The following is a 16,068-nucleotide window of genomic DNA, read 5'->3' on the forward strand; positions in this document are numbered from 1 at the left end:
TGTAGGTCACTAACGCCCTGTACAACTGTATTTGAGCTCAAATCCCTGCAGAAGGCTCCCAAGCATAGCCTCCTGGGAACATTTTGAGACATGTGAAGGAATAAAAGATGATGAAGAAAACCGGCTCAGATTTACTAAGGACAAATCTCTCCTGACAAACATCATTGGTGTCTAGGATGGGACAGCTTGTTGTATAAACAAAGGGAGAGCAGAGGATATTGTACACCTGACTTTAGTAAGGCCTTCAGGATGATCTCCCATAATATCCTTGTAGTCACATTGGAGAGCTATAGCCTGAGTAAGTGTGTACTGAGAGAAGCAGCAGGAGCAGAGCTTCTCCATGAGGACAGTGAGCTGGGCCAAGATTCAGCCCTCAGGGAGGGCAGTGCCCTCACCACAATATCTGACCATAGGGAAGCAGAACCTGTCAGTGACATCCATGGACATAGCAAGAGGTGAGCCAGGGCCATGGTCCATTTCCAGAGCCTAGGGTTAGGGAGCAATGAGAGCTGGTTGCTGCCTGTGGAACAGGAGGCTGGCTGTCCAGGGCCCAGCCCCATTCCACCTGAGCGAGGGAAACAGGACAGACCCTGAAAGGCTGACAGCTCCAACCAAGCCTTCAGAACATGAGGCAACATAAGCTGGGAAGGCTCTCCGCAGGTGAGGGCTGCAATCAGATCCAGTGACTACGAGGCAGGTCAGCAGTGACAGAGTAGGCTCAAGTTTAAGCCAGGAAATGAGTGCACAAGTTGTTCTCAAGCAGGCCATGGCCAAGCAGGGCGGGACTGAGGGGAACAGGAGAACAGCCCCTGATGTGGTGTCACTGGGGTGGGGGCTGATGGCCTGGGGTGGGGGGTAGCATGGGATCTGGGGATTTGGGCAGGTGGGAGAGGTCCCATGGAAGATCAAGGCCACTGAGGGCTTCTAGTGCAGCCTCCTCTGTGAGGACAGCGTGCCCTTGTTGCTCAGGGAGACCTGTGCTCAGGAGGGACTCACTTCAGAGTGGCTCAGTGGCTGTGGGGTGCGAGGGGGCTGTTGCAGGGGGCGCAGAGCTGGGACAAGGGCAATGGATAGGAAATGGACATGGCGTGAGAGGTCAAGAACTGAGTGAGATGGTCAGGCCACCCCAACAGGCCCCAGAGGCTGGTCAGGAACAAGCCAGAAAGGATGGCCTGGCTGGGTGGAAGGGACTTATTCAGGAGACTGGCTCTGAGTAATGAGTGAGAGCTTTGTGGAGATTGGGAAGGTTTGTTAGGACAGGGCCCTCTGTGACCGGAGACCCAGGCTCCTCCTGCTTGGCAGAGGGCTCAGGCAGGACTGAGCTCACTGTCCAGGAGCAGCAAGGGCCATCTGTTCCCAAAGAGGAACAAACCAGGAGGCAAGGGGGATGCCCCAGCTGGAGTTTCACCAGCCAGGGCTCAGCAGCTGAGCAGAGCAGGCCTGGAGACCACGGGCAGTCCAGATCCTAAGGCAACGTCATGGCTATCAGGCAGGTGCAAAGACAACATTGACCACAAAGTCAATTCACACAGCAGAGGCAGGTCCAGGTCCAGTGCTCACAAGCCAGGGCCAAGGTCACATTAGGAGTCCTTGGCCAGGAATGGGCACAGCTGTGTTTGAACTGGAGAGTGACACACCACTGGTGTAATACACATGGGAACTGAAAGTCCAGCACATAGCTTAGAGCTCCTGGGGTCACAGGTGTGGGAGAGGCTCCAGGACTCTCACAAATTCCTTAGGGCAGGAACTATTACAAATTCATCAGTGCACTCAGAGCTCTGTCATACACTTACAAGCAAAAGAGATGGGCCTGGAGACAAGGCTGCAAGGCTTAGGACTGAGGTCTGTCAGGAGGGAGAACTGGAGACAGAAACCTGCAGCGCACTTCAGTGCTATGTCTAGGCTGAAATAAATTTCTGTTGTGGGCAACAGCTTTGACTTGGGGAGTTTAACTTAATTTCTTGCTGATTAACATTAATTTTTTTTTGTTTATCTCACAAAATTGATGTAACAAACTATGAAACAAACAGACCCTTCCTCCTGCTTCCCCACATTTCACTTCAATACAAAAAGTGTCCTCTTGTGCTTACTAGTTTCAGCTTCCTTGTTATACTCAGTGCTCACCAGTCCCTTTGATGGAGCAGCAAGCCATGCAAGAGGTTGTGATTGGTGTATAACTGTTTATATCTGCCAGATGGTGCTGCTCACTTTTATTCTGTGCTCTAGTCTGCTTCAGGAGCTGCAGTTCCACAGGGATGTCCTTGCTGCAGCATCAGTGACCAGCAGGCTGAAGTTCCTCTGGAGTGTCACTGCCCTGGCATGAGCTGCCTGTGGCTGCAATGCCCCAGAGGTGACTCCCAAGAGTGTACCTTCAGCTGTGGTGCTCTTTATAACATCCCCTTCTTATTAACATCCCCATGTCTTCTCTTCTGTTTCTCCAAACGCATCTGTCACACGTCTCTGTCCACTGTTTCCTAATTACACTCAAGCAGAGGTGCTGTTTGCTCCTCTGACTGGAGATTTGGCACAATATGAGCTCTTCTCATTCATTACAGGTCTGCTGTAAATGGCCAAGGACAGGGTTAGGGTAGGGTTAGGATTTGTGTCCTCCTCTCACAAATGGTGCTGGTACCCAATACAAGCTCCAGACCCATGTGCAGAGGGTGCTGGGGAAATCTCTTGCTGAAGCTAGCTGAGCTTTCAGGGTCCTAACACTGGCTATTGTCAGTCCTGGAACTTAAATAGCTGATACTATTTTCTGTGCATTTATTACCTCTCAACCAATTTCTTTTCCATGGTTTTGTCCAGTTTCCCTTTAAAATCATGTGAAATTTTATCATCTTCCACATTTTTTGACCATTAATTCCATCATTCAGCTGTTTGTTGTCAGCTACCTCTGTGTGTTGGGGTTTTTTCACTTCTTTCTGCTAACCTCTTTTAATGCCATTAAGTTCCTACTTCAGAAGATATACCAAACAGTCCACCTCTGTCACTGCCTCCATAACACTCAGCACTTCAGAAACCTCTGCTCTCAAGATCATCCCCCTCCTAAGTGTTTGACTGCGTGGAAGCAGCTTCCAAGCCTTGAATCTGGGCACTGTTTGTGGCAGAGCTGTGAGATGCCTCTATGGGGGTCTCTCTCACTCAAGAGAAGAATTTAGGTGGAGTCTCTTGCTAGTTTGCTAGGCCATGAGCCTCAGCAAGATGGACACTGCAAGTGTTCATTTTGGACACTAGTAAGAAAATTATTAAATTTCCATTTCCATCTTATTGGAAATGAGATGAGAAGGGGTAAGGAGAGAGCACAGTCAATTTCATGTCCCTTCCAGTGGTCAGATCCCAAAGTGGTGCAGCATTGGATAGGTCTTTATTCAGGGAACAGCACAATATGCATGTCCCATGCATGCAGAGGTTCACTGGTGGTGTGATCTTTACAATTTTATGGGTATGTTCTGTTTATCATTTCTACTGATGAATGAAAGTATACAGAAAAATGCTGTTCACTTCAAGATTAAGACGAGGATGTGCCAGCAACATCATCACAGGGTGCCAGTTCAGGACCATCTGTGAGGTTCTCCATTCCTCCATCTGTGTGGTTCTCCATTATGATTAGCAGATGAAGTTTAGCCCACAGCCACATGATATGTTCAGCACTGTATAGTCCAGGACACTAAGCAATATGTGCAGCACAACTTAACACAAACTGCACACACTGATCAGCCTGATCAGACCCATTTTTACATGGTCACTAACTCCTTAATGTACCATAGTGTTCTGGTTAGGAGCACTACAGACTCTGATTTGTGGATTTAACCTGCAGGCTTGATATTTGACCTACCTCATCACCACAGGCTTGTTTGGCAATCACTGGACTGTAGCAGTAGTGAAGGGAACTGCAGCATCTAATATATTACGGGGAAAGCCCCTGCCCTTCTGGTCTTGTTGTCACCCCCTGCTGTGTATCCCCTTTCCTAGCCAAGCAGCCCCACCCTTGCTGCTTTTTGACAATCTCCTCTCTGCTGTCCCTTTTCTCTATTGATAAATCTCAGCTCACTAGGCAAGAAACAGAAAGCCCTGCTATGTGTCAAAGCCTTTCTAGCAGACATGTTGCTTTCTGTTCAATTCAGCACATTATGCTTTCTCAAATACCATTTGGGAATCCAGGACAGCTCTGCCCTGGAGTCCGGGGGTTCTCTGCACTTCCTCTAATGACAATGGTTACAGCATAATGCCTGCTAGATCTTGTGCCTTCAGCCATGGATTCAGTTTGCTTAGGAGACAGCAGGCTTCTCTCACAAGTCGTATATGCAGAGGGATGTGGAATGGTCTCAGAAATTTATATCCCCCAAAGGGCAGGAAAGATATGTCATCTTCAACCCTTCCCCAAATGACAGAAGAAGGAAGGCCACAAATAGTTCACACAGCATTTCAAATGCTGTCCTGTGTGTGTCTGGTTTTGTTCCACACACCCTGGCAGAACAGTAAACCCAGAACAACATGGCACATGGTGAAAATGGAGAGTAGTGAATGGACAGATGGCAGTTTATTGACATACCAACTTCAATGATGCTGCCAGGGGGACAAGAAGGGCTGAAGGACAATACCCAGACTTTGTGGGAGCTGGGATTAGTGTTATTAAACTCTTACCAGACTTCAAAGCCAGGAAACAGCAAGCAGAGTTTGTTCTCCTCATGGCTGCTCTTGCCTCATCCCTTTGTAACACCCTTCACGTTGGTCTTTTCAGAATTGCTTCCCATGGGAGCTGCAGCAGCCACACTGCCCTTGGCAGAGCCTTTGCAGCAGTCCTGCCAGCCCAGACCAGCAATGCCCAAGTGCAGTGCTGGGCCCAGCCTTTGATACAGGGGATCTTATTCAACTTCCCTGAATCTGCACTTCTACCTCTCATTTTAGCCCCTTTAGAGGGTGGTTTCTCTTTCATAAACAAAACAGCTCCCTCCATTCTACAGTGTTTGACCATGATATTTTTTCCAGGACACAGACATTTTAAAATGCCTCTGATGTTTCACCAAATAATATTTCTGTCTTTTTCTTCAAAAATTACCGGGTTTCAAGCCCAGTGCCACTGGTTTACATTTTCAGTATATTGATCATAATCATCTGCTTGCACAAAAATTAAGAACAAAATTGGAACCTATGTTAAGCTCCCAGATCTAGTTTTCAACAGCTGTCTCTCTGTCAGAAGACGTGAGACATTTTGTATCCCTAGTGACACCTAATGGCCCAATGTAGAATGGGTCAAATAGTTCTGTTTCACAGTGAGGACATTAGGTGGACCTCTCTCAGATGTAGTTTTAGGAAACTATTTACCAATTCATTCATCTTCATTTCATTACCATTGATTTTCACCATTTATTTTCTTTAAAACAATCATCAAGCAAAGAAACAATTAAACAATTGTTATATATATATATATATATAGAGAGAGAGAGAGAGAGAGAGAGAAAATAGTTATTTTTTATATCCATGTTATATAATTCCCTAAATATTAATTTTATTTTCATTGCACCTAGAAAGTGCAGAGTGACAGATATGCTTGTTTCAGTTTAATAACAGATTAACAGATCTATAATTGTTTATAAACTTTCACCTCTGCTTCTTAGAAAAGTACTTTATACATCCTGCCTTTTTCTTTTTTGCTTTAGTTTTAGCAAAACTCCCTTTGCTGCCTTAGGTTTTAAGTGAAGCAGAATATTATATGCATAGAAATGCTTGAAATTACATAAATAAGAATATGTTTTTACTTGAATACTTCTGTTAACTGATCTCTTCAAGCTGTCTTGGGAAGACCAGTATTTGCAGCTCTTCCATAGGTTTCATAGCAGCCAAGATACATTTCCCTGTAGTCAGCATCATAATTTCAAGTTATATTTAATGCTTACTTCTAAACTGTTTGAGGCAGCTCCAAACACTGCCAAGTAACTCCCTTTTCTAAGCACTTTTTTAGTACTGTCATTTGAAGTTCTGCATGCGTGTGCCAGCAGAGGGAAGATTGCTGAAGTCTGTGATCAACACTAATAAGTCTTTCAATTGGATAAAGTGCAACCTGAAGGACCATCCCCTGAAGACTTTGAAATAGAAAATGATACCTCTAGGGGATTATGTTATCAAAAGGCAGTAAAAAAAGATTTTCTCACACAGTTCCTGTGGGTATTAGACAGCTGAAGCAGTCCACCTTTTAAGAAAAATAGCAATCCTTTCCTCGTGTTTTCGAACTTGTATCTTTTAGGCATCACCTCAATGTATTTCCTGGGGGCAATTAGAGGAAATATTTTAAAACTATCTGGAAATACAATAGCAGATTTTAAAAACTGAGTTATTTGATACGTCATATGGACAGTGCAAGGTAAAAAAATAGGAGATATAGGGCTTATCTTGCTTAAATTCAGTATTTTAGGAAAAAAAATGTTAGGCTCTTGAATGACTTCATATATGGGTACATTGTGGTTTTGAAAATATTATCTAAATCCTAATCTAAATGCATTCTGTAAATAACCACAACCCAATATATCATATATTTTGATTGTGTGGTGCAGTAACACAAAACAATTAGAGACATGTTTAGTTTGCAATGCTTTTATTAGAATAAATAGAAGAACCAACAAGTGACATTCACAAAATCAATGGCATATCATGGGAATGAAGATGGGAAATTGCATCAGTCAGGAAGGTGTTGTGTTTGGAGATGATGATTTAAGAAGAAATGTGAAACTTTCTATATGCCCACTCTGAACAAGACCTCAGCCGTACAGTATGTGCAGCACAAAGAAGCACAAATGCATTACTTAAACAAGAATGATGCTGAAATTAAGAATTTCATCTGCAAGTTGTCCAGGCATCAATTCAAGGATGGTTGTGCAGCGAGATCAACAGAAAGGAACAGGATTATTTTAATAGCTGTGTTTATTTCCTGTAGAAAAACCAGACTCTCAATCTCAGTGTCAGAATTTCTCACAAGAATAAAAACAGTGGCCCTGAATCCTAAGTTATTCAATCATGATGTTAAGCTACCTCTTGAAGTTCTTATTTATTCATGGATATAAGTCCTAAGTACAACTTGTGTAAGCAGAAATGTCAGCACCCAAAGATCTGAAAGTCACACACTTCTTCAGGAATATCTCCCTAGATACTGAAGGCTTCCCACTTAGTGAAGAGATAAGATTATACTACAATACTAGAGTAAAGGGGGTCTGTTTCTTAGGGGTAGGCAAGCATTATTTCCAGCCTTTTTTCTCCTTAGGGTGAACAATATCTACCAAAGAGGAGTATCATGTCACTTGGATTGTGTTTGACCAAGAAAAGGAATGGGTGGTCAGCCCTAAACTCTTCAAACTCAGAGGAATGTTGGATGTCTCCAGTTACAACCTCTGTGCCACCTGCCTCAGTGCCCTCTTCATTGACTTCCAGGTATGCCTCGTGGACAGCCTCAGACACCCTCAGGCTCTCTGCTGCAGAGATGCCAGAGAGGTTGGCAGCCGGGCTGAACAGGTCAGTCATACCCAAGGATGTCAGGACAGATGTGAGGTTATATTTCTCCACAATCTTCATGCGTGGGAGGTACACTTTCACCTTCTTCTTTTCCATCACCTTGGGACTGGTCCATTCCAGGAGTTTATCATAGCTGATTTTGTTCTCAAGCTGCAAAGAGAGGCAGGGAATTAAATGTCTGAGACAAAAGTTAAATGGAATGCTTTCTTGGAATGCTTTCTTCATCACTTTCATTTTATATTTCCCCTAGGACAAACTTTTCTTCTTTAGTAAACATTTGAAACCACTCACAGTAATAATAGTCCTGCTACCTTGCCTGCCTCTGATACCTGATGGAGATTGGTGCATATATATACATCCTCTTCTGCAGCGCTGCAGCAGCACTACACTGCTTTACCTTCATTTTATAAAACCGAGCTCAGGGCTCTCCTATGAGGCTCTGCCTCAGCACCTGGACAGATTTTGTTCTCCCCTCCCAGCCCAGCACAGCCATGGGGTGGGTAGCTGGGATGTCAATGAGCAGCAAAAGGTCTGACAGCAGCCAAGCCCCACTGATGCCACAGCCCTTCTGCTCACCCTGCCAGGGCCATACCTGTGCCAGGCCAGAGATGTCATCAGGCAGCAGCACCAACAGGCTCAGCTCTCCACTGGTGTATGGAAGCTCCAGGACCTTGATTTTATCTTCAGCCACTCTTCCCACTCTGAAGGTGCTGTTCTGACGCATCATTTGCACGGGTCTGCTCTCTTGCTGCAAAAACAAAAATGTGAGATGAAGTGATGTGGGAGCAATCTTTTTCTTTGGTCAGACAAATGTACGATGCCTTTGAAAGACAGGACTCAATCTTAAACCGTGCTGCCTTTGGAAAAGAGTTGTGTCTCCATTTTCCTCTCTTGCTTGCTTGTGTGCCCTGGAAGCCTGGTCAGACACAGATCTTGTGAACACTACTTGGCTTTAGGCCCACTCACTTTCAGTGACGGACTCAGAAAAATCACCCAACCTGTGACAGACATTTGTAGCCCCCAGACTCCTGCCTGTGTGAGCCAACAGCTGCCCTGGCCAGAGGTGTGTCCATGCCCTCCTACCTCAGTCACGTTGAAAGGCTCTTCCCGAGTGTATTCTTCTTTAAATGCAGTTTTCCATATCCCTTTGAAGTAAATGACATTCACAAAGACCAGCGCAGTATTGAGATCAACAGAGTCTGACACCAGGAAGTCTTGGATCCGTCCTTTAAGAAAGAGACAGGGCAGAGAGAGGTAAAATCCAGCTCCTCTGCACAAATCTCTGTGATGTTGGGGTGAGGGTGGTGGCTCCTGTTTTGTGGAGTTTAATGTTCATAGCAATAAGCAACCTGCACTTGCTTGACCCACCTTTTCTAGAGGTTATGAGGAGAGGAAGACAAGGATGTAGTTTATGGTAGGTGAGCAAAATGCCTGCTACCAATTTTTAAGTCCTTACCATTTGTCTCTTTCTCCACCCAGGAATTGATGAGCTGTCTTGCTTCCTCTGCAGCGGTTTTGAAGTCAACTTCTTCCAGCTCTGCTTTGTAGAATTTCTTTGCACACTTTATGTATTCCTATAAGCAAAAGGGTTACAGTTGTCAGACTGATGAGGACTTGGAAATGTACATGTCTAAAGATGTCTAAAGCAAGATTGTGAAAGAAAGCAGAATGGTTTAAGGAACAGTGAATGTTTACTCCTGGGTTTGGGCATCAGACACTGCACATGTCAGTCACATCTGTCTTCCTTAACTGAATCTTAAAGCTGTAAAAGAAAGACTGCTTCACATATACAGGTCTGGCACTTTTTGATGAGACAAGGTTCCAAGTTAAAATTTTTATATATTTCCTTTGTTTTACCAAAACAGTTTCGCTTTAACAAACATTTCTAAGGACAGACCAATGTTTGTCTCCTTCTCTTTGTGTTCACTCTTTAGGGTTTTGAACATTGTGTTCTCACATTCTTAGACTTCAAAAGCAAAGCTTGCTTTCACTAGGAAAACTGACAATTTCAGTTTCCAATATTTCAAGTAATAAATTTTATTTAATTTCTCTTAAAATTTGCATTTTTCATCACATGCCATTTTTCTAGTAAATTAACAGCAATCTTTATTACTCCCTGTGATTTGCAATATAGGCATATTTTATGCCATTATATCTTTTGCCTTCATCTAACAGGCACAGAAAAGTCCAAACTCATTTTGTACTGGTTCCTTTCATGGCTCTCAAGCACCTCTTCATCAACAGAGTGGGCTACTGTTGGTGGTGCATACTGTTGGTGGGCAGAGTCACAGGGCATTTACAGGAAATCTCATGGAAGTCAGTTCATAGTATAACTTACCTGAAGAATAGGGTATGTTTTTTCAATATAGAGTCTGTCAGCAATCCTGAGTGAGTAAGTAGCATTTTGCCTCCTGATGTCTGAGAGGAGATCCTTGAACGTTTTGTGGATGTACTCAGCAGTGCCACACTGAGGTGATGACATGAAAAAAGAAGATAGATTGCATAAGAAAATAAGATCCTAAAGTCTGGTCCCTTTCAATTAAGAGAGATTCTACAGGGCAGTCTTCCTCCACAGACTGTCACCTTTGGGACAGCCAGTGCTGTCTTGGCGGAGCATTTAATGGGCAAGTTCATCCTTGTCAAGACAAGTCCCCTGAAATGTGCTTTTTAAAAGATGTAGTTGAGTTCCTGTCACTGAGTCTTCTGGACTCTTCTCTGCCCAGCATCTTCCTGCCCTGCTGTACCCTGGCTCTAGGTACTGAGCCCCCTTCACTCATTCCCCAGCAGCACTTGCCTGGGAAGACACCCTGGTGCCCAAAGCATTCTCCCCACAACATTACTTGTTCTGGTGCAAGATAAGCAACTTGCTGTCTTTCTATGTTTGTTTAAAAACAGGTGAATCACACCCTCCTTCCCTCCCTCCCTCCACAGACCCCCTTGGTTTGAGGCCATTACTATAGTTTTCGTCAGGGTCTGAAACAGCCAGGAGGAGAGGCAGAAAAGTTCTACTTTTGTTCTGAGGAGAAAATTAGACAGAAAGAAAGATTAAATTATTTCTCTACCTGGGAGTCAGAAATGTCTCTATCTCCTGTAGCATTATCAAAGTGAAGGACCTGCAAGAGAAAATACCAGTGGTATTTTGAGAAGCATGACCAAAACCAATGCAAATTTGAGACTGTTACACATGTTGCTTGTGTAAAAAACCCGTTGGCTCAGGGAAAAAAATATTATGAGAAAATAGATTAACTAAAAATTCACAGGTTATCTTGCAACTGGTCTATGCCCTCTGTGGCCTTCTTGGAAACTGTCAATACTACTCTTTGCTTAGATTATTTTTTTTTCTAGTGAGTATCTAGAAATCAATTGAGTTACATATTATATGTTGCTAAAAATAGTCTGTCTTCCTGTCTTTCTGTCTTTCTGGGATTTATCTTTTTTATATATTAAAAAAGAAAATCTGATTATATTATTTGGAACTTGTCAGAGTTTAGAAATCATAAAATTGCTGACTGGTAATCTATTTTGCTATTGTCTCTGAGTCTTTTATGTTTAAGTCAACTGCCTGTTATATTGAAAATATACACATTTATATTAGTATTTTCTATATGTAACTCCTGATTCAGTTCTCTATTTTGTGACTTTGGCTTAGTTCTCGTACATTGAAACAGGTGAAAACCTCACCAGTGGATATTTTTCAGTGATGTTACTTAGAAGGAACAAGTAGCACAAGTAGAGGTGACTTTACACCTGTGTAAATAACTTACCTTCTGCATCTGGGATTGAGTCTTACCCCTTGCTCCCATATACACCAGGGCCAGTGTTGAAAGCATGCTCAGGGAGGAAAAGAGCACGTTGTCATTGCTGCGGTGCAATTTCACCTCTTTGAATACGTCAAAACAAAATTCTGCATTTGCTGCACTGATGGAGCCCATTGTGAAATCCCTGTTGTCTGAAGGAAACAGAAAGAGTCTGACTTACTGTGGGGAAACAGGTCAATTGTAATGCAAAAAATTCAGTTGAACCCCAAACTTAGGGCACAGAGTTTTTTCAGCAAACAGAATCCAGTGGTGTGGATTTAAAAGGCAGATATGGTTTTGGATTCAGGAGCAATCAAAGTGCTGGACATCTGCCAGCTGTGCATAGGCTGGTGGAAGAAGAAAACACAGACTAGAAAATACAGTGTGCAGGTGCTAGAGAACACAACCCAGGGTACTCTGCCATATGTATCACAGTCCCTATCAAATCAACATGTTCATGTGACAGTCATCTCCTAGTGTGAGATAATTTGAGCAACAATGCATCTAACTGTTCCCCTGATAGAATGGATGCTCATTCTCTCTCTAATTGATTGAACTGATTGTATAGGTGATATAAGGTAGATTTTTTATTATTTACCTATTCTACTTACTGTTATATTTTAGGCTTTAAGCTCTGTTTTTGTTCCTGGAGAAGAAACAGATTCATGAAGCAAATTCTTGGGGGTTTTATTGTTGTCATTTACCTTTGAAAATGTAACTATTAAAGATAACACAGAACTGTAGAATGATGGGATCATTTGAACATTCTGCACTCCTTCATTTCATTCAGAGAATATCTTACATAACACATAGAATTTAAACAAATTCAATTCTGTCTTTTAATACTAAATGAAAAGTTAAAGCAATCGAGGAAGAAGGAAGAAGGTCTGTTGTAGCTTATCAGCAGCTTTTCAATGTGGAAGAATTAGTAAACAAAACTACAGTTCATAAAAACAAATACTTTGACTTTATGCATGGCAGACTGAAACAGCAAAATAATACAGATGATACATCTGAAGGCAGGTAAGATTTCTGCAGAAGGCATCCTGTGATAATTCGTTTCTTCAACTGATACTGAAAGCCACAAACATGAGGTTACATCAATACAATTATAAGTATTGTAAAAGACAGTTGTTATTATCTTGCATATTAGAACTTAAACCATAATTGAAAGAAATGCTTACCTTATTAGATGCACCAGGGAAAGGTAGAGCACAGCTTCTCAGCTGTACTTGGGGCAGACTTGACAAACCCCTTGGAATATATCTTGTGTTATTTTGTGACACGCCCCATGCTGTCTGTTCTGTGTTTACCCAATAAAGTGATGGATGGAGCTCAATGTCAGACATGCACTTTTACTTGGAATAAGTCCATTCTTTGAAACAAAAAAAAAAAAAAAAAAAAAAAAAAAAAAAAAAAAAGGGATTTTAATTTAAAGTTTCCAAAAAGGAAGGTTTATTCATCAAAGCACATGAAACCTTGCAGAAAAGACAGGAGAACATTAAAATGACTGAAGCAAAAATAATGATAAAAGCTATTCATTGAACTTGAATAGTAGGTTGATTTGGCCATGGCAGCAAATAGTGTAACACAGCTTGTGAAAATAAAACAAAAAAGAGTGGTGAGGAATTCAGTCTTGTAGAATGTAAGGAATTTCATCTTATTTTCTTTAATATTCCTCTGTCTTGAATAGTGATAGGCCTGATCCATTTCAGAGTCATCATTTTGTGAACTTACAAATTTTGCTAAGATCAGCATATGCAGGGATGTATTTATTGCAACTTTTCTCCCAATGTTGGCTGGACTACCATTATCACCAGTCTTTCTTCCTGTCAGAATCCATGGCTCTTCCTAAAGAATGGAGAAAATTTGCCGCTGAGGAGCAAGGAAAGAGCATTTCCTTTCAATGTTTATTGCCAAATTTAATAAAACTGAAGTACATTTTTCTGCAAGAAGTTATATATTTGTCTGGTGTCCCTTGCTGCATTGTGAAAGACCATAGACATAGTGTTTCACAGAGCACAGTTTTTCATTCCAGAGCAATCTAGTTCCAGGAACTCAGACACAGTCACAGTCTGGGCAGCACATCAGTGGAACAAAACCCTCAGTGAGAGTATTTTGAGAATACAAATTAATTTCAGTGCATCTATACAGGGAAGAACTACAGAACTAATGAAAAATGTGTTGGGGAAAGAGAATTTGACAAAATAAGAAAGACAAGATTTCTGTAACTTTTTAATTCAGGCATCAGGATATTTAGATCCTAGTCAGATGCTACCAGAAAAGGATTTGAAGTTGCTGCTATAATTTTGAAGGGTAGTTTAAGGTGTGCTGTTCTTTTCCACAGGTCACAGCACCAGATGCTAGGTTCAAAATGTGCCTTTTTTACATACAGAGACATTCTTACAAGACCTTTCTTACATTCTTCATGGCACATCAGCTGAGCAAACCAGCTGAAGAAACATTCATGGTCTGCAAGACAGTCATAATATACAATAGCAAGCAGAAACCAGTTGCATAATTCCTTTGAAATAAAAGAATGGATGGACAATAAAAGAAAATGCTTTGACCTCTCAAATGCCACATAATTTTAAAACAGAAATCCAAAGTCAATACACAAAATGACTCTGAAATTGTCTAGAACAAATTATGCCTCAGGAGAGTAGAGGTGGACTTTTTAACCCTTTTCATTTCTGTGAAAGAGGAAAGCCTCTGGATCATCCCAACCTTTCTCTCTAGTACAGTTCTTCATAGTCCCTTTCAGCTGAAGTTGCTCATGCAATAGGAGCCATGAAGAGCTTGGTCTGGACTGGTGCATTTACATCACACTGATACTTTAGATGGTACAGTGTGCAGTCCAGGCCAGTCTACTACAACCCTTGTTATTGCAGGAACAGGGCTTTTGAGGAAATATCTTTAGACTTTGGTCTGCTTGGGTGTCTCATCACTGCAGGTCTCTTGCAAAGAGAATGAGATATTCTCTCACAGGGGCAGTGCGTAAACTGGTCACCACTGTTGTGAGTCCCATTTAGCTGAAAAGGGTCCCACCTTGCTGGAGGACAACAGGTCAAATGAGTGCATGTGCCTGTGTAGGGTGAACCTTTAACCATACAGCTGGGAGATGCTCCCTAGACTGCAAGTTATTCCTGCAGCTGCTGCCCCTTCTGCCTTTCCATCTTAAAACTGTCTTGTTTCTGTTCAAACTGCCTTCTACACGTCCATTGCAATATACTTGACAGCTCAGAAGGCAAAGGACTAGCCAGTATGTTTGTCCTTGCCACTTCTAATGTTTGAATATGCCTTGAGTCTTCTTCCTTGGCAATCAAATTATCTAGTGGTGTGCTTCAACTCACCATATGGGAGCCACCTTGGCCCTTTTGCACCATCTCCCTGAATCATATTTGTATCATCATAGACAGCCTGTAACTTGGTAGCTACAAAGGTGTCCCATGAGTTGGTACAGGTGTTTTGTAACAGCCAACTCACAGCATTGTTGTTGTTAGCAAAACATTTCTGAGTAATATATTCAGTAATGAAATAATTATTTTGCTTTAAAATAGAGAAGGGACAGTCCACTGCTTGAGAAGTGTGCTAATGCACCACCCAGGTTACTGTTTTTGTTAGCATTTCTATTTTTTATTGGTCAAATGAATGATTAATGTAAAGAAAATTGCAGAGACAACTAAATAATTTCACAAGTAAATAAAAATCATGATTATGATCAGCTATCAGCATAGAATTGTAAGAATATGAGAGGTAGTGCCTAGTGAACTGGGCAGCTTTAGATCTGTCATGGAGTCCAGTGAGGTTAAGCAGACCTTCCTGCCTCTTAGGAAAGAAGATAATGTATTGCCCTGTCCAGCACAGCTGTGTAATGCAACGCAATCACAAAAGGATGTGTTTATCCACATATTATTGTTTGACAATGCTTGTCCCAAGAAAGAGGTCAGCTAAGGCTCAGTTGCCCTTTCCACTGCCGGGCATTTCATTGTGGTGCTGTCCCTAAACCAACAGACTCTTGGACATTCGGACCTTTACAAAAGGATATGAAGTCCAGGTCAGCTCACAGACCAAAGCCTCTCATCCAATCACAACATCCCACGCAGAGCTCAAGACTTAGTTCACATCGACTCTGCTGTTCTTTTGTCAATGGGAAGGAGAATTTGGATTGTTTCGTGTTTTGTCTTGCTCAGAGTGAATGCCAGTGATTGTTCAGTTAGGTGCTACTGCAGACCTTGGTGCTGTACCTAATCAATGATGGTTTCTCTCTCACTTGTCCTGTGTTCTTCCCTCAGTCTGGAGAAACTTCACGTATCTGGTCAGCTCCTTCAGACAGGAGCTCTTAGCCCACCTGCTATCTTTTATTGGCAGCCCTGTGCCATCCTGAAGTGTTGGGCATCTTTGCTTGCAGTGCTGCCTTGGTCACCCACAGGCTGTTACAGGGCTGTGCATATCTCAGTGTTGGCAAAGTGAATTTCTCCAGTGAAGGCATATTCAGAAGAGCCCTGATGGATTTGGTCACAGGTTGCTCCCTCTTACTGTATCTGCTCAGCAGTGCACACAGCATCCAGGGTCTGCAGCTGCGCAGGTTCTGGACCAGCACACGCAGCTGTCCCTTCATCAGTCACCACAGCACACATGAAGTCTCTTATTCATCCCTCAAGTCCATGGAATCAGCCAGCAGCCTGATTCCAGGGTGACACTGGGAATGGCCTTACTCACTGGCTCCTAAGGAGGCAGCAGGGTAACAGGGGCCTTACAGCCA

At 42.6% G+C, this 16,068-nt stretch overlaps 1 protein-coding gene across 1 annotated transcript; it reads right to left on the reverse strand.

Annotated features, from left to right (window-relative positions):
- Nucleotides 1-7,254: 7,254 nt before the first annotated feature.
- Nucleotides 7,255-11,438, reverse strand: LOC131088525 (ovalbumin-related protein Y-like). The gene is made up of 7 exons (XM_058033055.1): nucleotides 11,271-11,438; nucleotides 10,569-10,619; nucleotides 9,845-9,973; nucleotides 8,963-9,080; nucleotides 8,590-8,732; nucleotides 8,099-8,254; nucleotides 7,255-7,656 (listed from the first exon to the last, which is right to left on the reverse strand). The coding sequence occupies exons 1-7, from the start codon at nucleotides 11,436-11,438 to the stop codon at nucleotides 7,255-7,257; spliced, it is 1,167 nt and encodes a 388-aa protein (XP_057889038.1).
- Nucleotides 11,439-16,068: the final 4,630 nt, after the last annotated feature.

The sequence above is a fragment of the Melospiza georgiana genome, chromosome 1 (assembly GCF_028018845.1).
Source record: "Melospiza georgiana isolate bMelGeo1 chromosome 1, bMelGeo1.pri, whole genome shotgun sequence".
In the NCBI taxonomy this organism is placed as follows: Eukaryota; Metazoa; Chordata; class Aves; order Passeriformes; family Passerellidae; genus Melospiza; species Melospiza georgiana.